Source organism: Cadophora gregata, assembly GCF_030347475.1.
Source record: "Cadophora gregata isolate MNR1 chromosome Unknown scaffold_6, whole genome shotgun sequence".
NCBI classification, from domain to species: domain Eukaryota; kingdom Fungi; phylum Ascomycota; class Leotiomycetes; order Helotiales; family Ploettnerulaceae; genus Cadophora; species Cadophora gregata.
In genome coordinates this window covers 1,141,374-1,164,769 of record NW_026695929.1, presented here as the reverse complement: position 1 = coordinate 1,164,769, position 23,396 = coordinate 1,141,374, and the positions used below count along the sequence as shown (strand labels likewise).

Here is a 23,396-nt window from a genome sequence, read left to right as displayed (position 1 = left end):
GAGATCACAGACGTTAAGACCTGAATATTCAGGTAGAGTATATCTTATAGGGCCTGCCGAGTACTCTGAAAAGCGCACGAGTCCAATTACCGCAGATTCGGACTTCAAAATCCATTTGCCGAACAGGAAATCCTGTCTATTCTACTAGTCAGAACCCCCTAGCGAAGATCTGTCTTAGAGACTCCATTGTCAGACCCAAGAATAAAGGGAGTATTCTCATGTTTTGCATAAGTCCCTGCCTTCCTGTACAGTGTATCTCATATATAACATTAGATACGAAGAATCGTTTCATTCTAGAGAGGGCTTCAAACTCGAGATCTAAAGCCTAATGAGGTATTAAGCTGAGAATATAACGACCTTTGAGTGCCTTTGACGTGGACCGAAGCACATCGATCGTTGTCGCTTTGACTAGAAGCAAGCAACAATCTACTGAAAAGTGAGAACTAGGGGACGCTCCACATACCGGAAATCAGATTACGCATTCTCAAATGTATCCTGTGTCAAGAAGTTTCAAAATGGGAGTGCGTTCGACGGATGATGTAGATTCAAATGATACTAAGCCGTAATCTGTAGCAATTGACCGTGATGTAGGGCCCTTTCCTGAAACGAGCGTAATTGGTTTCGTCTCTACGATATCCAGAGTCTGTCTTTTACAAAAGCAAAGTTTTAATGGCTGTATGAGTTTCCTATACTCTCAAAGGAAGCCACTTCAAGAATCCCACAATGCCTTGAACCTGCCGCCTTCATCAGTCAGTAACACACCCGGCTCCCCATACTCCACAATCTTCCCATTCTCAAATACCACAATCTTGTCATAATGCCTGATATTCTGTAGCCTATGGGCTACGGCGATTATAGTACAGTCCTTGAAATGCTCACATATAAGGTTCTGGATGAGTTGATCAGTCCGCAAATCAACGCTCGCTGTCGCTTCATCAATGACGAGAACTTTAGAAGATCGCAGCATAGCTCTAGCCAGGCAAAAGAGCTGGCGCTCGCCATGGGGCAGTAGGTATTCTGGCTGCATAATGACATTCAGGCTAACAGCTTCCATGATGACAGTCCACAGCCCAACTTTCTGTAATATATTTTCAACGTCCAGATCGCTTGCCATATCCAGGGGATCAAGATTCTGTCTGATGGTCCCTTTGAGGAAGATCGGCTCTTATGGCATGACGGATAAATGTTCTCGGAGTGTATGTCGTGGAATTTGTGAGATTTCCACCTCGTCGATTGTGATTGTGCCGTTCTGAATGTTTAACATGTGGAAGAGCAATGCGACAAAAGAGGACTTGCCAGAACCAGACGGGCCGCAGACGCCAAGTTTCTGGCCTGCAGTGATGGAGATGCTGACTTGTTGAAGCGCTGGTTTGAGATCTTCAGAATAAGTGGCGGAAACATTAGAGATTTGGATCCTGCCCTTTGACGGCCAGTCTGGACAGACATGCTGGTTTTCTCCAGGGAGGTTCTCCGAGCTCGTGCTTTTGACAAATGACTAGAATACAATTTCAGATCTACTTTTTGTTTCTGGACAGCGTAAAGCAACCAGGCTAGGACTGAAGGAGTGGATGCGATGCAAGACAATGAGCATAACGAAAAGCCGGGCATACTTGAATCCGAGAAACCGCTCCGACTGATGTTTCAATCATGGTCCAATGTTGAACAACAACAGTAAGGATCATACTGAAAGACATAATATTGATCAAGGCAACTCCAACCAATCCAGTGTCTATACTGTGTCGAGATTTGACGATTAATGCAACCAGAAGAACGGCAAGTACAGCCACCATTAGGTCGACGACAAGCGATAACCATCTCTGAATACAGTAGAGTAGATAGAAAGGTCTTTGAGAGGCATCTAATAAAAGCATATGCCGTCCCTCCATATCTCTTCCCCATCCAAAAGCTCTGATAGTAACTAGCCCGCTAAGCGTTTCCAGGAAGTTGCTGTAGAGAGGCGCTTTTGCCTCCAAATCCATCAAACGCAATTGCCGAGACGTGCGCAAGTAGAACTTCTGTATGAAATAGACAACACTCATGACAAAAGGTAGAGCAGCGGCAAAGTATGACGTGGAAATGGAAATGAGTATCGCTTGTAAAGTAGCGGTGACGAGATTGTTTGTTAGGATTAAGGCTGCCAGCGGGAGCTCGGAGTCTATGACTGACAAGTCCTGACTGAATCTAGACATAGAATTCTTTTACACAACTGGAGGCCTTATTAAGGAAGAAACTGTACCTGTTGACAATATGACCAACATCAGTGGCGGTGAAAAATGACAGAGGTGCATTCTTAATGGTTTCGAGAAGCTGCTCGTGTAAGAATACTGCTGAGTTGGGGATCATAACGATGAAAAGAAGCATAGCCTGATGGACGTAGTCAATTAGCCATGGATCCGCCAAAAGCTTGTTTTGGCAAGGAAAGATAAACACCCACCAAAGCAATGATTGTTGACATGGCGAGAAGCTCCACGCCCAGAAGTATGCCCAGATAGAGACCATTCACTGAATTACCATGTGCACCGACAGCACTTGTCCAGAATTTGATCCACACATATTTTTTTATTAGCTCGAGATGCTTGTACCAGACAGAGATCTACTTGCCTGGAAATCGATCAAAAGTAGCATTGCAAACAGTCATTACAGCGAGGATCCAAATGTTTCTCATCCCAGCACTGAGGAAGTAATACTTATAAACAGCCCAGTTACCCACAGGACGATTGAGATCAGCTGCGGCATTTTGTCGTGCCGTGTCATCGGCTACTGGTTTAGAAGGAGCAGTTACCTTTGCGTCTTCTTTCTCGGATTCTGTGACATGACGAGCCGTAAGACTGGCCACATATCCACCATTGCCCATTAACTGGAGAAATGTTCCTTGTTCGGAAATGGATCCGTCGCTGCTGAGTGAGACTATGTGGTTGGCATATGATAGACGATGAGCTGCATGAGTAACTAGAATGACTGTTGTATCGAGCTGTCGAAGGAGTCCTGTTGTACCAAGCAGGCGGGAGAAAATGCGATCTTCACTTGCAGCATCCAAGCCGGAGAATACATCGTCCAATATTAGGATCTGCCTTCGAGCATAAACAGCTCGACATAATGCCTAGGTACGTGGTAAGCAAGATTCCTGAGGAGCTTTAAATGAACCTTACCACACGTAGTCTCTGACCTCCGGCTATGAGTTGAGTCAGTAAACATTGAATGAACGTTACTTTCTGAGAGGTTGGATATCTTACAAAGAGCAGCACCCGCTGAGCCAACAATGGTACCATCGCCCTCAGAGAACATATTCATATCTGAATCGAACGCACAGGCACTCAAAACCTTCGAGTACCATGCTGCGTCGAATCCATTGACCCCAATAATGTTGTTTCGAACGGGATCATTTTGTAACCATGGATTCTGGCCAACAAAAGAAGCATGTGCTTGCTTAATATAGACATTTCCTTTTGAAGATGGTATTTCCCCAAGCAGACCATGTAAAAGGCTGGATTTCCCAGCGCCGACTGGACCGACGATCATAGTCAATTGTCCGGGCTGAATGTTAAAAGTCACGTCGTTGATGACAGGATTACCTCCGGCAGTATCAGACCAAGCAAGCGTCAAGTTTTTAGCACTGATCGCGGCCGATGACGGTGACGAAGTCGCAGCTTTCACCGGCGTGATACTATCCAACTCGATCACATCCAGCCCAATGCCAGCGTTGATAGTGAGGTTTCCAGTGGTCGGTCCATGCGTCACTGTGCTGCTGGTGCGAGCTTGCGAGTCTGGGAGCATCGATCGATGATCCTTCCTGGTTGTCGACGACAGAAACCTTTCGATCCGATCAAAACAACTGACAGTTGCAATCAATGGTGGAGCAGAGAACACGAGAGCTCGAATCGGCGCAACCAGCAATGCGATGAGAGACAAAGCTGTGAAAACCGAGATCACGTCAAGTGTTTGCCCATTGACGGTAGCCACAATGACATATATCGCAAAAACAGCTCTAGGGGCCAGAATATCAGACATATTACCAAAGGCATTCATGACTACCATCAGTTTCCTCATTTTGAGTGACTTGGACACTTCATCAAGTCTCAGCTGCGTCATGATGCTGGACATTTTAGAGCCGAGACCAAGCATTTTTATACCCTTCATGGAGCTTAGCATTTTGGCCGTGCTATCAACCCTGGTTTGAATTTTCTCAATCCAGGTCTTCCGAGCGTTGCCCATGCGGCCAAAAATCAGAAGTGGACCAGAGATTGCCAGACCGGTAACGACCAGAGGTCCCAGAAGAGAAATACCAATTTCTCGTGAAAGCAGACAGACTGCCAATGCAATCTCAATAGGACTGGACCACATATAGTGTATGGAGACGAGCGATTCGCATATTCTTTCCACGTCCGAACTCATCAACGTCACAGCCGCAGATTCGTCAAGACTGGTGATTGAAAGGTCTAGTGTCTGTGCATATATAGCATGAACGAGAGAGCCGCGGACCATCGTAGCCATACGATTTGCCTTGTGCTGGTACGCGCCACTAGTCAAAGCCAGCCCAAGATACACCAGACCGACGGCAGCTGTGAGACCCCATCCACGGTTGTCTGCTGACTCCGAATCAGGCTCTCCTACAAGTTCGATGATACTGCGGATGAGGAGGCGCTGCATGAATCTAAAGAAGGTAAGTGAAATGCGAGGTATGACTGAAGCTGCCAGTGGTTTCAACATGGTGCGAAACATGATCCAGACCAAAGTGTGCTTTCGTGGGTATCTGCTCCCTGTGCTCAGATCAGAATCTAGAATTTGTGTGTCTTTAGCAGAGGAATATTTACTGTTTGCCCAATTTCGACTGACTGAATGCTGACCCAAGAGACTTCGAAAGAAGATCCTGGTCAGCAGAAAACAAATCACTGTCATTTACAACTTTGCAGAATCCGAGCCGAAATAGAGGATTTAGCCACCAGAAGAAACCCCGCGAGTACAGGCCACTGGTAGCTTCTGGGGAAGGGGTAGCAAGCAGAGGGAAAAGAAGCCCTCTCTTCTCGATGCTCTCGGAGACTAGAAGCGAAAGCTTGACCGCTAGGATCACAGATGCAATGCCATTCCTGGCCAGGTTGTCTCCACGGAGCCATCTGGTGCGGACTTGTGCAGCATCGAGAGGTAGTGTTAGGAGGAGATATGCGTTGATAATGGAACCAGGCCGAATGTTCTTGGTATGTTCAATGTTGGAAAGGATACACAAGCCGAGTGACACGAAGAGCGAAAGGAGAGCAGCTGCAAGTGATGCATGGGTCCGATGCGAAGATTGAGAGACCTCGATGACATTGACGACTTGCAGGATAGTGAATACCGCGAGTAATATCTACTTGTGATTTGTTTGTTCTCGCACCATGGCCAACACGGGGGTCACTAACGATTTTGGTTGTCTGGAGATGGGTGCCTGTGACTTTGCGGGGGGACTTCCACAGACTGACAATTCTCGGTGGAACCAGAAGTAGTAGTAAGGCCGAAGGAACAATTGATAGAATAGTCTCTTCGAATAGGAGCGTAAAGTCGAAGTTCTCTCTATCAGGTATGTGTAAGAATGGGCCGAAGTGGTTATCGAATGCAGTGGAGTTGGACGCTCTTGGCAGGAGTGTCGAGTTGCCCCTGTTTGTATTCATGATGTTTCTCATTAAAGCTGCGAGATTTCGCAACAGCGCTGTCTACGTCTGGAGATCAAAGGCAGGTTTAAAGCCTACGTATATATACTGTAGACTCAAGGGAGCCTGTGGCTGCCAAGATGAGACGCTGGGGGCGCTATTATTCGTACATTTTGTGGTCGCGGAGCCCAAGCCGTCCTCGGATGTCAAATCCATCAACCGCAAGCCGCAGCTTCAAGACTATCAGCCAATTTGGTAAGGCTAGAATATAATCAACATCTGGGCAGAAACCAGACGCTTCCCTTGACCATGGAGCTTGGTCTCCTTTTGCAACAAATGAGTTACGCGTCAATCATGAGGCATTCCTACGTGACCAGGCAACCACTTTACACCTGGATTTCCTATTGTGGACAAACTCTCAACAGAGTTCCACTCTGATTATACGTTGTATGAACTGAACGCTAGCCTCCTATGTTACATACGTCAGTCAGCATACAAAGCTCCTAACCATCGTCTTCCTCGACTCTCGCTCGCTTGGCTGCCCGGTCCTCTTCTTCCTGCAGTCCATACTGTCGCTTCCCAGAGGTCTCTCCAACCTTGCTTAAGAAGTCATCAACGTTGAAAACGTCTCCTGTGTCCTTTTCGAACTGCACCGGCCCTTCTCTCGCCTGCGTCACATAATTAGCACTAGTTTTTAAAGCGATCGCTGCAGTAAGGGCTCACCTCAATATCCGCAGACCCCTTGAAGGTCCCCTTGCCAAGAGCCTCGCCGAACCGATTGCTTCGTTGGATCTTGCCCATCTCTGCCTCTGCAGCATCGTCATCGTCATCCTCCATATTCTGGCGGGGTCGGTAGATACTGCTTATTGCATCTTGAGCGGCGAACAATGGCTTGTCGTATGCCTGATCCTCATTGAACCCAGTATCGAATCCACTTGTTCTATTGAACAACCGAGAATCGAACATTCCTTCCGAAGACTGTGTAGGTTTCGCTAAGCCCAAGGCAACCTTTTCTGAAATATCTCGATTCTGCTCTCGAGCCATCATTTGCACCCTCCTCTCAGCACCCATCCTGGATTGTCTCAATTTTCGCTCTTCTTCTCTCCGCTTTTCAGCACGTGCTTTCTCCCGCTCCCTAACCTCCTCGTCATCACTTCCAGAAAGGGAGGATCCTGAGTCGCTATAACTTCCAGATCGCGATCTCGAAGTTCTGGAGTTTCGTCTCGCTGCACCAACTCCCGCTCGCTCGTCTCGCGCTTTTTGTGCTAACATTCTCAGATGCTCCTCTTTCTGGGCTTTCTCCTTCTCAGCTAAACGTTGTTGCATAAGCGCTCTCTGTTTGACCTCCTCTCTGGCATGTCTGTCGGCAGTAAAAAGCGCCTCCGCGAATTGAGCGAACTTGTCGTTGATTGTCACATCTTGGAGCCCTCTCCCATCCGCAGCTAACCTCTTGTCCAGCGGAACCGTATAACCCTTTGGATTCTTCCAATTTGAAACTGGGGGTGGAATTTTCCAGGCCTCCTGATCTTCTGCTGTAAGCTTTCGAGGTGGTGAATGCATAACCGGTGGAGGGGGACTAGGTGGACCCCTTGGAATCTTTTTGTGCTTGAACTTTGGTGGCTCCATGGGATCCTGCTGTCTCTCCACAATCTTCATGATACGATCGTTCTTTCGTGTGTTATCTCCCATCTGATTCGCTGGCGTATACCGTACGAAAGTTGGATCCTTTCTTGATCCAACATTGACATTCTTTGGCTTCTGCGCCGCCACAGCTCCCGAGACCAGCTTCGCAAGCGCATCCTTCGTTCTCTGTGTCGATTCAGCAACTTCTTCTTCACTTGGCCGGTCCAGGTTGATATCCCCAGCATCAGCACGCTGTCGAAGTGGGATCAAATCCTTGAATGACGCATGAACTATCCGCTTGTCATTGTGCCCTTGGCGCGCAATAGCATCGTATTTGACCTTTCCCTCCGCATCAACTTGTAGAGCCAGCGCATTGCTGGTAGACCCAGATTTCCTGCCCATATCCAGAGGGTATTGCGCAACTGGGATTTCTGGGAAGGCTCCTCCATCCCCAAAGTCTTCTTGCCCCCGGGGTCTCCATCCTGCCCGCTTTCCATACGGTGGAGGGCCAGATCTCTGCCAGCCATTGTTAGAATAGTCCTTCGCCTGCCTTATTCCACAATTACTGACCTTCAGCACGATTTGAGTGTCATCGAGGGTGCCAGGTCCGACAATTCGAGTACCTCGTTGTTGCGCGTGCTGTGGAATGTCCTCCTCCTCGCCAGTATATTTCGGTGTAGGCAATGCCCGCAAGAGGGAAGTGGCCATCGAAGTCATGATGAAGGTTGAGGTGTTGTAGAAGGGATTGTTTGGATATTTCGGAGAAGCCTCGTCGAGGTTCGAAAATCACGGGTAACTGCAAGGCGCCAAGCCGCTAGACGTCTGCGACTAGCGCCATATTCCAGAAATACATATTCACAATCAAGGTACTAGGCCAGAGGGGGCAAAGAGACAGTGGTCTCACGAGGTTTTTTGGGAGATGCCGGTTGACAAGAAGCGGATAACTAGATTCGGTGGCTCATGTAAGAATCTCATAATTGGTAGGACAGAAAGCAATATCAATTTGTATGCCACGACAGCATGGCCACCCCTATCACCTTAGGCACTCAATATAAAATTACAAACCCAGACTTTCCCGCGCCGTTTACCCAGTCGCTCCAGTATGCATGCCTTTTCCAAGCCCCAGTAGTTTACACATACCCCTTTCTCGCTCCCTGCCAAAATCATTAGTATGATGCCTTCGATACTAGAGCCCAGCCTGCGGGCCAACATACCTGGAAGAAGAAGCGGACAATGAACACCTGCAAGCCAGCCATGCAAACCATCATCAGACTTTCAATAACGCTGAAGTTAAATATTCTTCTCTCAGTACTTCTGACTGTGCTGAAGTTGCGATTTTCTCTGGTACGGAAGTACTTCTGGTTCCTTGTGATCGTTGAGAGTTGACCTGAAAGCTTGAAAATGGACTCCTCGAGCGCGGATGTCTGTTCGGGCGATGTGCCCTGCTTCGCAGGTAATGAGGCGCGTTGTTCGTTCTCGACCTGATTTATCACCGAGTCAGCAAGTATGCCCAGACCGGGCCTGGGGAAAACGTACAGCGATTTCGAAGTCAACGAATTTCTCCGCGAATGTGCTCATCTGGTTGTTGAAGCAGAAGCTGTATTCTCCAGTCTCAGTCGCCGTGAAGACGAAATCACCTTGCCTCTCCTTCTGCCCATCCATGATTACATTGTGGAACGGCCCTCGAACCTCATAATCGACATCGAAGGATCCCCCTGCTTGAACCTATACATTCGATCAATTAGGCCAATGCGAAAAGAACCTGCAGAGTGGGTATGGCATACAGCGAAGTAAAATGCAATCTTCGATCCCTTGTTTTCAATGTTGGAAAAGAAGCACGCCTTCTCGTTCGCACCGAGTTTGTATGTGAGGGCAGTCGCAGAAACAAATGGGGATAGGCAGGCCAGGAGGCCGGACGCAATTATGGAGGCCTTCATGGTGTGTCGTGCTGGTGAAATGTCGCTGTCGATGGAGCCTCCTGAAGATATCTGGACTATCTGTCCGGACTCTGGAGGTCGCGATTCCTCAAAGGGGAAGTCGAAGCGAACGCGCCAGGAACCTTGTCCATGATTGCAGGGGTAGGACAGGGGTTAAATCTTTACCGAAGCTATCAAAACAAACACACTCTGGGAATGATGCTGAGCCTAATTGAATGTGGATGTTGGAATGAACAACCTTGGGATTGGCCGCAATCACCAAAAATGACTTCTGCTCTAAGTATCTTCTGCCGTGCAGTCTTGGATGAATCGTCAAGCATGCGTATTGCTGCGGATGATGATTGCATGTACAGTTCATCTTGTGCTCCACAATACCATAACGATTGTAAAGTTAACCTGAATAGTCTTTCCCTATACCAAGTCCTGAGTTCCATAGAGCATGATATTTTGGCAGCCAACATGTTCCAGACTCAAACGAGACAAGGAAGTTATTAATAAAGCGGTGGAGAAATGATTTGTTGCTCCTTTGCCTCAGAGTTGGTAAAATCCTGCTTTCTGATGGTGAAGCGTGCAACAAATGGACAGGCTTGAAAAAGTTCAGCTTACTTGAAAATATAGTGTTCTAATATGGCAGCAGAAATAACAACTCTAGCCGAGGGTCTTCGTCTTGCTAGACAGACAAAACCGTAGACCCGCTTCCCCAAGCAACCAGGATAGGTCGAAGGTTGAAGATATTGAACCGCAATTGGCTGAGAATGACTCTTCCGAATCTAAGTACGATAGGTTTTGAGACTAATGAGCGATATTCTAAAGGGTGTTTATTTCCTCGATCATCAATTGGGTGCAAAAGGTCTTTAAAGTCAAGCCGTCATAGATGGGTTGTGATCACACCACTGCACATCAAATTACAGAGTTTGTATCAATATCGAAAATATCAGTTGAAAGCACCAGGTACATGCGAACAAATATTTGCTCGTGACATTTCGATACAAGTGTCGTTTCGAAAATACGTATATATGCTGGTTCTATCTAGCTAGGGCATTGAGAGGAGACGCCTGTCTATCGTTCTACAGAATGTCTAAGTTGCCGAGTAGAGTCTCGTTTGGGCAGCGTTTGGAGAACAAGGAGGATTTTTATCTTCAAGTCGTCCTCGATGTCTGGCTTCACGTGCTTGAAGACCGTCCTGCAACGTTCTTTCGCTATGACTGGCGAGAAGCTCGTTAAATAAGACTTTTCGCCTATATATTGTCTGAAACTATATAGATATGAAGTGACCTTGGTCTAGGTGGCAAGGTCAACATGGCTATGACTATGCTCCTGAGGACACTGGAACCCAGTTTGGTATCCTAGTAAGGAAAGAAAGTTTCCAAAGTGTGCTACAAGAAACAGAAATAGGGCTCGATAACTTCACTTCTGAGGGGTACAAACTGTCATTGGCGTCGTAGCATCTTCGCAACCTTAGAAACGATGCTGTGTTCTAGAAGAAAATGCGAAAATGCTAAAATGCAAAAATGTTGAAGGGACTGCATTTAGAAACTTAAACATAAGTTGTCATTCTGCGTACGCACTACTAGAGCCTACCTAGGTAGTTTTTGATGAATCCAGGTGTAGCGGTTTTAGCCTTAGTTCACCATGCATAGGTAGCTCCCGAGCGACGAGCCTGGCATGCCCAAGAAAGAGTGAAGAAGCAAGCCTATTGCCGGCTCTCATAGATCGAGCAATTATTCCGCATTTCATTACTCTTCCTCAATCACCCATTCACAGATGACCAAAATGAAAGGCACATGGAAGATTAAAGAAGGACATTGACTGTCCCCTAGGCCTCTTCCTTCCATTCAATGGTTTCAAAGCCAGAATCATCCAACCAAATATGCAGATTACCATTCCAGGACATAACGGCCCACCCAGTGCAACCACCCATTCTTTTGCACTTTCTTGTTGTCCCACTTATTTACCGACCCACACAGTCCTGCGCCGGACGTAATATGCCTTACACACCACAGCACTCAGAGAAAAGTTCATTCACGCCCCTGTCATGCACTCCATGATCTCTTCAGTCTCAAGGGTATACTACTTGAATGTATTTTCTAATTCTCATTTCATCGCTGCTCGTCCTCATCACCCACATCGTATTGCCCACGCACCTCCTCCCAAGGTATTGCCGCCCAGCACACCCATTTCCGACCTTCTAACCTCCTACCCAACCGTATCAGCAACCCAGCGCACGTACTCAAAGCACCGCCCACTCCGCCGCTCGCTACAACGAACAAAAGGATGACGAAGAAAGAGGAGTAACGAGTAGAAGCCATGCTTGAGCGAGAATATGAACCTGAATGTGAAAGATGATACCACAAAACAGCCGCCGGAGGATACGTATGACACCGAAGCAAGAGGCAAGCAAACCATCTACCCCGACTAATCCGCTAGCCCATCCCATATATCTGTCTGTCTGTATGAGAAACCGCCACTCTTGCTTGCTCATCGCTCATTTTACCACCAAAGCGCCGGAGATCGAGGTGAATGAAACCCATTCTTCGTTTCGTAGCATACAAATATCCATACGTCGTGTCGTCCCTCTGCTCTTGAGCATGTCCCGCCTAATGTGCAATGCCAGTTGACAGTAAACCAGATCAAAAAAATCTACTTCAAGAATAAATCCTGTGCGCCGTTTCTGAGGGAGCGTGACCGATCCACGTGGTCTAAGCCGAGCAAATCATCCTCCGAGGTAATGAGTTCGTCTAAAATTTGATCTAGAGACTGTCAGTAGAACTACCATGGATCGAAGATACAATGTACTTGCCATCTGTGATATACTGTGGCTTAGAGTACGAACTCCGCTTGACCACAGCAAACTTTATCTTCTCAAAGTTCTTGCCCTTCATTCCAGTCCGCTTCTCCAATCGCTTCTTGGTCTCCGAGAATGGTTCTCTCTAAACTGGTATTAGTGACCTATTGGCGTGGAGCGAATGTCAAAACTCACAGGTATTAGTCGAAATTTGAATGGGTTGCCGTGGGACTTGCTAGGCTCGCCTTGGAAATGGAAGGCTGGTATAAATTCGGAAGAATCGTCGGCGATGTCATCTTCTGGGAAACGCTGCGCCATAATACTGACGTAATCTGAAATGCTATTGACAAGAAAATCTCGGGCGAGTTCCTTGTGTATTTTATGGCTGTGTACTTCGTAGAGTTTGACACGGCCACCGGTTACTTCGTCGTCGATTTGCGCCTTTTTAACCAGAGCATTGATCACATCCTCAACACATCCGCTCTTGGCAACAAGAATATCGTAAACGTCCTGCAATTATGTTAGCACTTCTTGCTGTGAAGAAATGTAAAACAACTTACGACTTTGGTGACTCCCTCGCTCACCCACATGACCTTGATCAGCTTCTTTGTGTCAAGTTCTGAGAGACTCATGTCGAGAACTTCGAAATATAAAGAGTCATTCCGCTGGTTGTTGTTGCTGAAAGTGCTGTATGGAGGATTAAGAATGGTCTGGAGATTCTGACTCTGGCCACGCTTTACAACTGCCTTCGGTTTCCCACTGGTTGCATTGATCGTTGTGAATCTGAGATGGGTCGGGTCAACTTCGAGATAATCTCCAACTTTAACGGCAATCTGGTCGTAAGAATGCTTCGAATTAAGAACAAGTGTGAAGGGTTCGACTCCTGAAGTCGTGTCCATTGGCCAGAACTTGACCTCACGCCTGTGAACCAAAAAGTCATAGAATGCTGGGGCGGTCTCGATCCGATCAGAAGACATCCTACTTAGAGAGGTCCGATCGGACTTGGAAATTGAGTTCTTATCCAACGACCTTGTAGGCGTGCTCTTGTCGGATTTGATGGATTGACCCCTGTCGAGGTCAGTAAGCATCAATCGCTGCGTGAGGGTTGTGACTGACGAATCGCTTTCTGACTTGCCATCTGATCCCGCTAATTGGAAGCAGATGATATCGCCATCCTGCAGCTCAGCAGCTTTTAGAGACTGCTTGGCCTTCATTGGCTCAATCATAGATGGTTTTATTTCCTGGAAATTAGTCAGAAACTGGTGCTGCTACCTCGTAGTAGAAGCCTTGACGTACCTCGTACAACTTCAACTGAACCCTCTCTCCGGTGGCGAGCTTTTCTGGCCATCCCATCTTTTTCAGAATGGCGGGTACCAAGTCTTCAACCTTCTTTTCCCGGCTGATGTAGATGTGCCCAGCTCCATTCAGAGTTTGCTTCTCAACATCGAAATGTTTCAGGAAGAGGACAATCAGATCGGTCTTCGGGGACCCACTTGGCCCAGGAGCAGCGGGCCAGACTGCTTCTCCATCAGCGTCCAAATTCTCAGCAACTTCAGCCCAAAGTCGTAAGTCTGTTCCTTTGCTGCCTGTCATCCTCGAATGCGCTTCCTCAATAGTCATATGCGGATCCGTGAGTGGGATATCTGGTCGGACAGTCTTATTCTGGCGGTTTACCATTCCCCATAAACGGATCCGTCGGGGGTCAACCTCGGTATCTTCACCAACCGTTCTAGCTAGATCGGCAATACTTGATTTTCGAAGATATCTGAAATACTTTGCAGCTGCTGGGTCGTCACTGGGACTGCGGTCGAAAAATGTAAGATCCGTGCCACCATGCTCTCGGAATGTGTCGTTTGTGATAACTCTGACACCTAGGTACAGATGCTGTTCTTCTCTCTCCTTTTTACGTGCTTCTCGAAGCGCGGCTTCTTCGTCGAGCTTTTTCTCTACAATATTATCAGTATAACCTAAGAAAGGGAGATCCTAGAAACCTTACGAAGATGTGAAGGAATGTCCTCTTCTGTGACCGGGAGAAGGACATTGTCTACACGGCTCTGGCGAATATACACCAACATGTATGCGCTGTTATGGCGCATAGCAGGTTTTGCTTTCACCTTCACCGTCTGGCCCCTGGGGTCGAGATACGCCCCACCGAAATTGTCTTCTAGGACCTCTCGCATAGTGGCTTTTGTCACTCTATCGTCGTCGTACCTGTAGAACCATCCATCCTTGGTAGGCTTGATGAATGCGTAGTAATGACCAGCATTCAAATCACCACTGTGTACAAGGACTCCATGCAGTTGATACACCCAAGACTCTGACCTGTCAGCGTCATCGGCCAAGAACGGGGCGGCATCGAAGGTTTCAGGAAATTCATAACGGTCGTTGATCTTCATCATGGCATCCCTTTCGATATCATACTGGAAGCGCTTCAGCTGTAAATGGAGCACTTCCGGGAAGGTCTCAAATATAACACCTTTGTTGGCATCCTGCAGCTTGAACTCGTCTCCCGCGAAGTACTGATTCTCGCCATTCATGACCTCGACTTGCACATAGTCCCTGAAACTGGCCTCAATATCCTTGTTACCGTGTACGTTGAGCTGAATGTCCCAGTAATCCTCAACGCGGCGGGATTCATACTTGACGTTTATACAAGATATGTATGTCCGGACCTTTCCACAAAATAATCTTGGTAGAACATTTTCTGCTTCGGTGCCCTTCATTTTCTCCTCCATCCGCTCCATGAGTTTTCTCGAGAGTTCTTGTACATCCTGTTGCTCGAAGATATGCCTTGTCTCCCAGCCGAAAGATTTAGTAAGCTCATTCGTCCCAACAGCGTTGTTAGAGCTTTGAAGTTGGTAGAAGAGTCGCTGTAGGGTATACGCGCTATTTTGTAGGGTTTCTTCATCCTGTGTAGGTATTTGGTATACAGCCTGATTGTCAGCATAGAAATTTCAAGGAGGGAGGTGATTTGAAGCCTACTTTGCGGAATGCATTAGTGAAATATAGAGATTGTAAAAGTGAGTTGAGATAACATGTTGCTCCTTGATTCTTCAGTCCAACAAAGCCGGTTTCCTTCTTCGAGTCGTAATTATTGAAGTTGTGCCATAGTACTCCTGTTTCGTCTTTGACCACTTTGACATATGCTGTCATACTAGCTTTTTGGCCTGGTGCCAGATAATGGCCAGATTCATCGTATGGTTGTGCCCAAAGTTTCCGCAGCTCTACGAAACGTGTGAAGCCCCAGTCGCCCTCCTCCTTTGTGAATCGGTGGTGGGCTGTGTGAGTGGCAAAAACCCAGGGTGCTTCCGGATTCCAAAGTACAAGGGCAAATTGTACGCAACAGGCGAAATCTTCGGGGAGCTCTGATTCTTCGTAGCCATGTTCGAGGTAGAAGGACGCGAAGTCTACATTATTGCCATTTGGGAACATGAGAACTCGCCTGCAAATATCAGGAATTATTCTTCCAGCCTCGAGCGCATCTGGCAGAAAGAGCTTACCATGGGTGTCCGCCAGCATAGAATATGGGACCTTTTGTTCTCCGGGGTAACTCCTTCCAGTCCTCTATCTCCCATGTATTCGTCTTGATCTCGAGAGTCGGAGGCTGTTCCGGAAGTGGTGTGAGTACAAATTCTGTCATAGCCTCAACTGCGCGTCACAATATTAGCCCTGCGCCTGCCTGAGCTGGAAGATCTGGGAAAACATACGGTCGTCGGCGCGAGGCCCAGTCGCATCTGGATCGATGATGGCCACATCATCCTTTGAGTCCACATCATTCATATATTCGTCTGAATCGACCAGCATATCACTAGGAGTGTCAACGTCGTTGGTGTAGCTCTGTATTTCGGAACCAGTGGGATTAGCAGTGTATGTAAGGTATTCGCCGTCCTCACTGATAGAAGGGGACTCCATTTTGGCGCACTGGTTGTGGACGGAGGGTGCCAGTTGTTGCGGAGGAGGTCGGCAAGGTAAGGCGGAGGGGTAGGTATGAGGGGGATGCGCTCACCGGATTCATGTTTGCAACAGGTGCGAAACGGAGACACAGTGCAGTGCAGTGCAGTGCAGAACAAAGCCACCTTCCCAGAAAGTGAACCGGATGGATGAATGAAAGAAAGAAGGAAGGAAGGAAGGAAGGAAGGAAGGCGTGGTTCAGGTAAGGTAGAGGCAAAACGAGGAGGAGGGGAGAGAGGAGAGGGAAGGGGAAAGGTAGGTTGGTAAGGTGTGGTCGGTATCCAGGTAAGCTAGGTAGGTAGGTACGATGATGGAAAGTAGGCGGAAGGACGCGAAGAAGACTGAAGGTTCGTACGGAGTAGGTACTGCACAGTACCTATGTCCTGTAGGTACCTAGGTAGGTAGGGTAGTTAGCCAGTGGTGTTGGTCGGATCGGCAAGGTAGAGGTAGCGCAATTCTGACTGCTTGTATGGGCTCGCTGGGCTGGGCTGGGCCGTGCTGTCCTGTGCTGTGCTGTGCTGTCCTGTGCTGTGCTGTGCTGTGCTGTGCTGTGCTGTGCTGTGCTGTGCTGTGCTGTGCTGTGCTGTGCTGTGCTGTGCTGTGCTGTGCTGTGCTGTGCTGTGCTGTGCTGTGCTGTGCTGTGCTGTGCTGTGCTGTGCTGAGAGCAGAATAAGAATAGAGCAGGCTAGGCAGTTCCAGTACTTCAGGTGTTTGGGTTGCGCCCAGTGGCTACTCGAGGCTGCTGCACTGCACTGCATGAACTGCACTTGTGCTTGTGCTTGCGGTGATTCGCTTGGGGGCGGGTGCGGGTGCAGGTGCAGGTGCGCTGCATGCTGTGGGAGCGGAGCGGAGCGGAGCGGATGACGTGACGTGGAGAGACAGAAGGAAGATGTGACGGGGTTGGGTTGGGGATGGGCACCAGGGCAAGGGACGCTGGGACGGTCCAGTAAGGTACCTTAGGTAGGTAGGTAGGTAGTTAAGTAGGTAGGTAGGTACCTTTAGGTAAGTAGCTCGGTACCTAGGTAGGAGGCGAGGCTCTGGAGGCAGGCAGGGATCCTGATGACGAGGTTTTGTTTGTGCGTCAACAAAAGTAATTTAGCTCTTACAAGAAAGCACGTACAGTACGGAGTACCTCATCTATGTAACATCCAGGTCTTTACATTCTCTCTTCCCATATATACACGCACGGCAGTGGGCACGAAGGTGTAAGTGGGCACCGTTGGGAAACCTGGGCAAAAGGCCGTGAATCATGCATGGAAGGAAAGAATGTGGGCGGCGGGCTGTATCAAACGTGAATAGGTAGGTACTCATGTGGGTAGGTACCTACTGTAGGTACCTAGTACATATATTTTGATTCTGCCATCTCGTGCCAAGTCTTACCCGTGGCAAGGCTGACGGCAGCCTGCCGCCGTGAGAGCAGCTTACAGTATTAGCCACACTGTCTATCGAATAACTAGCCACAGCTCTTTGGATTTGGGAGGAGAACAAAAAGAGATTGTAAAATTCCACAGTACCCTTCCAAAAGCCCCTTCTTGTACTTGGACTGGGCAAATGTATATCACCCGGCCTTCTTTGCCTAGAAGAAAAATGTCAACGGCAGCTATGACTGAAGTGCAGTGCCGTACATCAACCTGCACAGACCCCGGCGAAGACTGCTGGCAAAGCGGCAAAACAATCAACAGCAGATCTATGTAGCATACAATATAGTAGAGTGGTATAGTCGCAGAAGCAGAAAGCTAGAAAAGAAGTCCCTCGAGGACAAGCCGTAGCGTAAAGTCAGGGATATATGAACGCCAAGCAGATTTTACCCCCCGAATCACTTTTCATCCATCCCTTCCATGTTCCAATCTCACTCCTTGGTCTCCTCCTTCGTGACTTCAGCAACGGGGGTAACCTTCTCGGCAGCCGGCTTGTCGACAGCATACTTAACAGTAAGACCCTCCTTCACAGCCTTCCCTTTCCCACCATAAGCCTCTGGTAACTCACTGCCCCAGCCCTTCAACTCGCCTGCAAGACTCGACCCATACGCCAACGGATGGAACTTCTTCACAGTCTCAGGGCTCAAGAATAGTTTCATAGCGGCAAATACCCAGCCCATAAGAAGCGGCACGTTGACGAAGAACTTCTCCTTCAAAAGCTCTGGATACGCCATGCTAAACGTCTGGATCGTCTCCTTGGATGCGGCCTTGATAGCTGGGTCCATACGAAGGAAAGAGGTGTTCAAGTAGTCGTGGACTTGCACCATACGATAGGGATCAGTTCCGTCAGCGGGTATTGGTTCGGTGGCAGATGCAAGGTCAAGTTCTCGGACTGAGAGCTCCATGAGCGCTGCACGCCATTTGATGAACCTGGATAGTCAGTAATCAGAACATAGTAAGATCTCAAATGAAGACGTACTCATCGACATCGCCAAAAGTAGCTTTGTTATCCTTCACCGCACCATAGATGTTCCATGTAACAACCTCCTTTGCATGGGCATCCGTCTTCGGATAGACTGTGACATAGCCCAAATCACCAAACTTGGACTTGTCGAATTCAACATCAGTCAAAAGCTTCAGGGGATCCATCTTCTTCCTCCATTTTAGAGCTTCAATGAGCTGCGCCTTGGCCTTGACCATGTCTTTAGCATTGGCCCTCAGGAACTTCTCAAGGACAATGGTGGTTGGGACATGAGTTGCATCGGTGAGTGTCACGCCCCAAATTTCGCCATGCCCGGCTTCTCTGGTAATGGCAGGGAGATCGGCCAGGAGCTGCTCAAGTGGAGTAGTTACAGACTTCTTCTCTTGGACAGTTGCAGCTTTCTCTTCCGGGCTAGCTTCGAATTTTTTCTCTTCAGCGGGGACTGGCTCAGCGTTCTTCTGGTCAACACCACGCGGTGGAGCGGGAGCTACGGGCTCAACAGCGGCTGGGGCTTGCGTAACAGTCGATTGAGCTTCTCCAGCTTCGATTTTCTTCTCCTCGGCGCCAGAAAGCGGCTGAGTGGCTGCGGGAGGTGTTGCTACAGGTTCGGAACTCATGACAACAAGATTGCTGAAGTGTGGTGAGCGGACTTGCCGAAGGAGACGTGGTTGAGATTTTGTGAAGTTGGGTTTACTACTGTATGATCGGAAAGTCAGGTAAACTTCAACATGTCCAGTGGGTCGCACTCAAACAGCGGCACGTGAAAGCTTACCAAAGTAGGTACCTCAGGTAGGTAGGTAGGTAGGTACCTTAGTGGCAGCTGGGTAGGTGTATTTACCTTACCTAGGTCCCTGCCCAGGTCAGCATCCAAACTCAACATTGATAGAGCACGACGCCAGCTCGAGGACGAATCTACCTTCGGTATTATTACAGATACACACTGGCCCGAGTACAATTCTCGAGTGATATTCAAGCAAGAAGAAACAATCCACAATGGACAAATTTATGCCTCGATCATCCCATTCCCTTTTCTCTCCAATGACAAGGATCACCGATTCCGGCGCGACTAGCTTGACTCTGCGATATCGACCCTCAGTAGTATCGCTGCACAGAGTGACACAAAACCAGCTGCACCCCTCATTGACTCTGCACATCCGCATCCACATCCACCTGTCCAATCCCAGCCCATACGCATATTTATTTTCAGACCCTTCAATCCCGTCTCTATCCCTTTCCCCTCGCCTTCTTCATCAACTTCACATGGAACCGCCAGAATGCTGCGATCATGGTTGCACAATGGCCCAAAAACCTACCGGTTGACAAGAAACAGAGCTTGGTGTACCGCTTTCGCTGCCCAGCAACAGGACAACCAACACCCTGTACTTACATATCAGACAAGGAGATACAATGCGCCACCGTGGAGACCGGCTTCTACACTAGACGAGTAAGAATCAACACTATAGCTATGGGAGAGTTTTACTGATGGAGGTTCCAGATGGGTCGGGAAAGAAGCCAGACCAATAAGTCTCAGACAGCTCATGGTCTTTGGCCGTTCCCTCACAGAAGCACGACTGATAAGCTCTGCCAACTATGTACGAACTGAGCTACCTACACGGTATCTTCCCCCGTGCCAACCATCAATTTACAAAGACTAAATGCCCAGGTTGGCCCATCGAATACGGGATATGCAGACGCTTCCGTACGTCGTTGTAACGAACCCGCATATCAGCCAGGTCTACGAGCTGTACTATAAAGCCTTCGAGAGTCTACGACGAGTACGCGAGATCAAGAGCTTGGACGACAACGAGAAATTCTGCAAGAAGATCAGCCAGACGTTGCAGGAGCATCTAACGGTTATACCAAAGCTTGCAATGGGTGTGTTGGAGTGTAGGGAATTAATGAAGCCAGAAGATATGGATAAGTTCATGAATACGATTCTCAGATCTGTCAGTCCCCTCCTACTCCTTCCCCCTAGATACAACAAGATACTCTCCGAAAAAAAAAACCCCTAACGTCTAGAAGCGTATCTCCCGTCGTGTGATAGCAGAACAGCACCTTGCTCTCACTGAAACCTTCCACTCCCCCTGGCACTTTCCCGACGCCCAACCACCACCCACGACACAAACCGAATTTGTTGGCGAAGTCTTCCTGAAATGCAACGCCCGCGAAGTTGTCACAAAATGCTTCACAGCCGTCGAAACGCTCTGCGCCGCAACCTATGGGCCATATACCGTTCTCCCTGCCATAAAACTGTCTGGGCACCTGGACGCAACATTTCCATATATTCTCTCACACCTGGAATATATCATTGGGGAGTTGCTGCGGAATAGCATGCAAGCCATGGTTGAGCGGCAGAAGACACGCCCAAGAGGATGGGATACCACATCGCCTCCTCCCATCGAAGTTACAGTATGCGAAGCACCCCAGCATGTGATTATTCGAGTCAGTGACCAGGGAGGCGGAATACCACGAGATATCCTCCCGTATCTATGGAGTTTCAGTAAAGGACCGAGATCCTCCCAGCGACTGGAAAATCTGACGCAGGTCCCCAAGATGGCTGCTACACTACAGGAGTTGCGCGTATCATCCGCGGACATGCCTTCAAACCAATCAATTCCCTCTGATACCCATATTCACACACCAGTGTCCTCACCGTCGCCCTCACCCTCACCCTCGCCATCAACCTCAACCTCTACGTTCTCCCCACCACCCAGTATATCCGGACACGACAGCTCTCTCAGCAGTCTGTCCAGCCGACCCCCAAATCTGAGACTTGGTATGGGTCTCCCCCTTAGCAGAGTATACGCCGAGTACTGGGCCGGTAATCTAGAATTGCACAGCCTAGAAGGGTATGGAGTCGATGCGTTCCTCCAGATTAGTAAGTTGGGGAATAAGAATGAGCAGTTGACCATGAGAGCAAGTATGGATGCCGTGTAGTTGTGCCTTGGCCCAGGGTGGGGCGGTGAACTAGCTTGAAGTTTTGGAGTAGAAAAGAAAGTGTAGTCCGAGACGGAAGTGATAATGGACTTGCCCGGACTGCAAAAGCAGTATTACGAGGTGGAGGATTGTGAACTGGAGAGCGCCTTTGGATTATTTCACAACAAGATGCTGACCCCCCTTGCAAGTTAGTGAGAAGATATTAGGCGATTTGAGGCAGGGCAGCATGAGGCATGCACACCTCTATATACATGCCATCACACTCAAAGAGTACACAATCGATCAGGCGTAGAGAAGCATTGAATTACATCGTGGCTAAAGCTAGTAAGAAATAAGGGAGCCAGCCAGCTACACCACCAGGCACGATACTGAAGCCAGGTAAAGGCCAGAATTAAGCAGCCTAGCTTCCCAACACACAAGAAGATAGCCGCAAGAAGAAAATGGAGTTCAAAAGAAGAAGACCAGAAGATTTGCCCCCTTGCGCGTGTTGTGAATGAACCTGCTTACAACACCAACTAACAGTCACCCTTCCATCCTTTGCACCCCGAGCCGCCATTTGCTGTGCCCGAATAGACAAGATAGAAGAAATTGCAAGGTTCTATGCCCCTCCTCACAGAAAGAAACAGACGCCGTGGGTATTAGCTAGCCAGTTTCCAATTCGAGGAATGATGATTTCAGAGCAGGATAAGCTTAGCGACGGCCGTGAGAGCGAACAGCACTGCCTTGCATCTGCTCGAGCTCGCCTTCCAAAGATTTGATAGCAGCGTGCGTGCTCTCCAAATCCTTGTTGAGGCGATCACGCTCACTGATGAGTTTCTGCTCCCACTGTCTGAATCTGTGCTCCTCGATCTTGACCTGCTCGGTGAAGCGCTTGCGCAGACTCTCCTCCTCTTCCTTGAATTTGGGATTGTCGAGCTTTCTTGGTCTGGCCTCGCCGAACTTGCGAGTCTCCATCTGTTGCGCGCGGTAGGCTTCATAGTGTGCTTCTTCCGTGGTGTGAATCAAATCTAGCATATGAGTTCTGATGAGAATTGAGCGCAGCTTCTTGAAGTCGCAGTGGTCCTCGTTCTCGACTTCGGCGACACCCCAGGAGTATTGGCGACCCTTGACAATGCGGCCGTCGCTGGTCTTGACATCCTTCTCGGATCCGATAACAGCAAATGGCATGGCAGCCATCAAGCTGCGGGCGTGTTGAGCAGCGGCCTCATCATCCTCTTCGACTGGTGGGGTGTAGATCTTGATTCCCTGGGCCTCGATGACTGCGCGGATCTATGCCTAATTAGTTCCTATATTTCCCATCAAACCTCTGAAACTCACCCTTTGCTTGTAACGGGCCAAATCAGCTGGGCTGAGGGTATCTGCCTTTGCGACAACTGGGATCAAGTTGACTCTGGAGCTCAATCTCTTCATAACCTCAATATCCAAAGGCTTCAAGGTGTGTCCCGTTGGTCTGATAAAATACAGGCATGCATGGACACGGAGATCGATCTTGTCAACACGGCGGGGTTGTTGTTCTTGCAACATATAGGACTCATGCTGATCGTCCAGGAACTCGATAATTGGCATCCAAGAGTCGCGATTGTTGACATAGTCTCCAAATCCAGGGGTATCAATAACGGTCAAACGGACTGCGCATTGTTAGTAACTGGCAAAAGAGAATGCATGCAATCAATGTGCCTACCCTTGAAGAACTTCTCCTCGAGTTCAGCCTTTGTAATCTCAATCTCAACGGTCTTGTCGACTTGCTTTGCATGTCTGCGCTTGTGGTCCGCGTAATTCTTGATCGTCGTGGAGAACTTGAGCGATATTAGATAGCACACAACGTATTTGAGCCAGGAGAACTTGCTAAGGTATTGATGAAGGTAGTTTTTCCTAATCCTGACTCTCCTGCTACCATGATGGTAAAAGCTGCCCCTCGTTTTGCGACAATCTTGTGGCGTTGGTTGGGAAGACTGGAGAATGTTAGCTACGCTCACAGGCGACCGAGGACCGGGGACCAACTTCGCAATGCCAATAGGCGATGCGCTCTCCGTTGTAGGTGGTGCCATTGTCTGCGATTGTGTCGTTGCTTTAAGGGAACTAATTGAGTTATAGGTTCGCCGTGAGTATCGTGTCAGAGGAGGGTGATGCGAGGTTGTCTTT

General features: G+C 48.5%; 9 protein-coding genes across 9 annotated transcripts; 1 reads left to right on the top strand and 8 right to left on the bottom strand.

Annotated features, from left to right (window-relative positions):
• Window positions 1-709: 709 nt before the first annotated feature.
• Window positions 710-1,054, bottom strand: ABCC11 (ATP-binding cassette sub- C member 11; the record flags this gene model as incomplete). The annotated part of the gene is made up of 1 exon (XM_058505844.1): window positions 710-1,054. One exon carries the CDS (start codon window positions 1,052-1,054, stop codon window positions 710-712), a length of 345 nt encoding a protein of 114 aa, XP_058358367.1.
• Window positions 1,055-1,165: 111 nt separating this feature from the next.
• ONS95_012223 (uncharacterized protein) lies at window positions 1,166-1,682 on the bottom strand (the record flags this gene model as incomplete). Its single annotated transcript, XM_058505843.1, has 2 exons — window positions 1,166-1,495; window positions 1,611-1,682. 2 exons carry the CDS (start codon window positions 1,680-1,682, stop codon window positions 1,166-1,168), a joined length of 402 nt encoding a protein of 133 aa, XP_058358366.1.
• Window positions 1,683-2,593: 911 nt separating this feature from the next.
• On the bottom strand, window positions 2,594-4,896 carry ONS95_012222 (uncharacterized protein; the record flags this gene model as incomplete). The annotated part of the gene is made up of 4 exons (XM_058505842.1): window positions 2,594-3,100; window positions 3,150-3,172; window positions 3,234-4,757; window positions 4,812-4,896. The coding sequence occupies 4 exons, from the start codon at window positions 4,894-4,896 to the stop codon at window positions 2,594-2,596; spliced, it is 2,139 nt and encodes a 712-aa protein (XP_058358365.1).
• A 1,372-nt stretch (window positions 4,897-6,268) lies between these two features.
• Window positions 6,269-8,069, bottom strand: PRP45 (mRNA splicing protein). Its single transcript, XM_058505841.1, has 2 exons — window positions 7,815-8,069; window positions 6,269-7,760 (listed from the first exon to the last, which is right to left on the bottom strand). Exons 1-2 carry the CDS (start codon window positions 7,959-7,961, stop codon window positions 6,309-6,311), a joined length of 1,599 nt encoding a protein of 532 aa, XP_058358364.1. The 5' UTR covers window positions 7,962-8,069; the 3' UTR covers window positions 6,269-6,308.
• Window positions 8,070-8,126: 57 nt separating this feature from the next.
• Window positions 8,127-9,287, bottom strand: ONS95_012220 (uncharacterized protein). Its single transcript, XM_058505840.1, has 4 exons — window positions 9,029-9,287; window positions 8,781-8,969; window positions 8,459-8,725; window positions 8,127-8,398 (listed from the first exon to the last, which is right to left on the bottom strand). Exons 1-4 carry the CDS (start codon window positions 9,179-9,181, stop codon window positions 8,375-8,377), a joined length of 633 nt encoding a protein of 210 aa, XP_058358363.1. The 5' UTR covers window positions 9,182-9,287; the 3' UTR covers window positions 8,127-8,374.
• Window positions 9,288-10,755: 1,468 nt separating this feature from the next.
• ONS95_012219 (uncharacterized protein) lies at window positions 10,756-15,981 on the bottom strand (the record flags this gene model as incomplete). The annotated part of the gene is made up of 10 exons (XM_058505839.1): window positions 10,756-12,156; window positions 12,203-12,476; window positions 12,527-13,034; window positions 13,083-13,207; window positions 13,263-13,912; window positions 13,963-14,899; window positions 14,949-15,408; window positions 15,467-15,614; window positions 15,674-15,803; window positions 15,973-15,981. 10 exons carry the CDS (start codon window positions 15,979-15,981, stop codon window positions 12,131-12,133), a joined length of 3,267 nt encoding a protein of 1,088 aa, XP_058358362.1. The 3' UTR covers window positions 10,756-12,130.
• A 1,785-nt stretch (window positions 15,982-17,766) lies between these two features.
• SFH5 (Non-classical phosphatidylinositol transfer protein (PITP)) lies at window positions 17,767-18,934 on the bottom strand (the record flags this gene model as incomplete). Its single annotated transcript, XM_058505838.1, has 2 exons — window positions 17,767-18,265; window positions 18,315-18,934. The coding sequence occupies 2 exons, from the start codon at window positions 18,932-18,934 to the stop codon at window positions 17,767-17,769; spliced, it is 1,119 nt and encodes a 372-aa protein (XP_058358361.1).
• Window positions 18,935-19,591: 657 nt separating this feature from the next.
• ONS95_012217 (uncharacterized protein) lies at window positions 19,592-21,254 on the top strand (the record flags this gene model as incomplete). The annotated part of the gene is made up of 4 exons (XM_058505837.1): window positions 19,592-19,761; window positions 19,813-19,932; window positions 19,981-20,263; window positions 20,340-21,254. The coding sequence occupies 4 exons, from the start codon at window positions 19,592-19,594 to the stop codon at window positions 21,252-21,254; spliced, it is 1,488 nt and encodes a 495-aa protein (XP_058358360.1).
• Window positions 21,255-21,565: 311 nt separating this feature from the next.
• On the bottom strand, window positions 21,566-23,367 carry ONS95_012216 (uncharacterized protein). Its single transcript, XM_058505836.1, has 5 exons — window positions 23,256-23,367; window positions 23,101-23,206; window positions 22,936-23,050; window positions 22,572-22,882; window positions 21,566-22,523 (listed from the first exon to the last, which is right to left on the bottom strand). Exons 1-5 carry the CDS (start codon window positions 23,300-23,302, stop codon window positions 21,945-21,947), a joined length of 1,158 nt encoding a protein of 385 aa, XP_058358359.1. The 5' UTR covers window positions 23,303-23,367; the 3' UTR covers window positions 21,566-21,944.
• Between the last annotated feature and the right edge of the window lie 29 nt (window positions 23,368-23,396).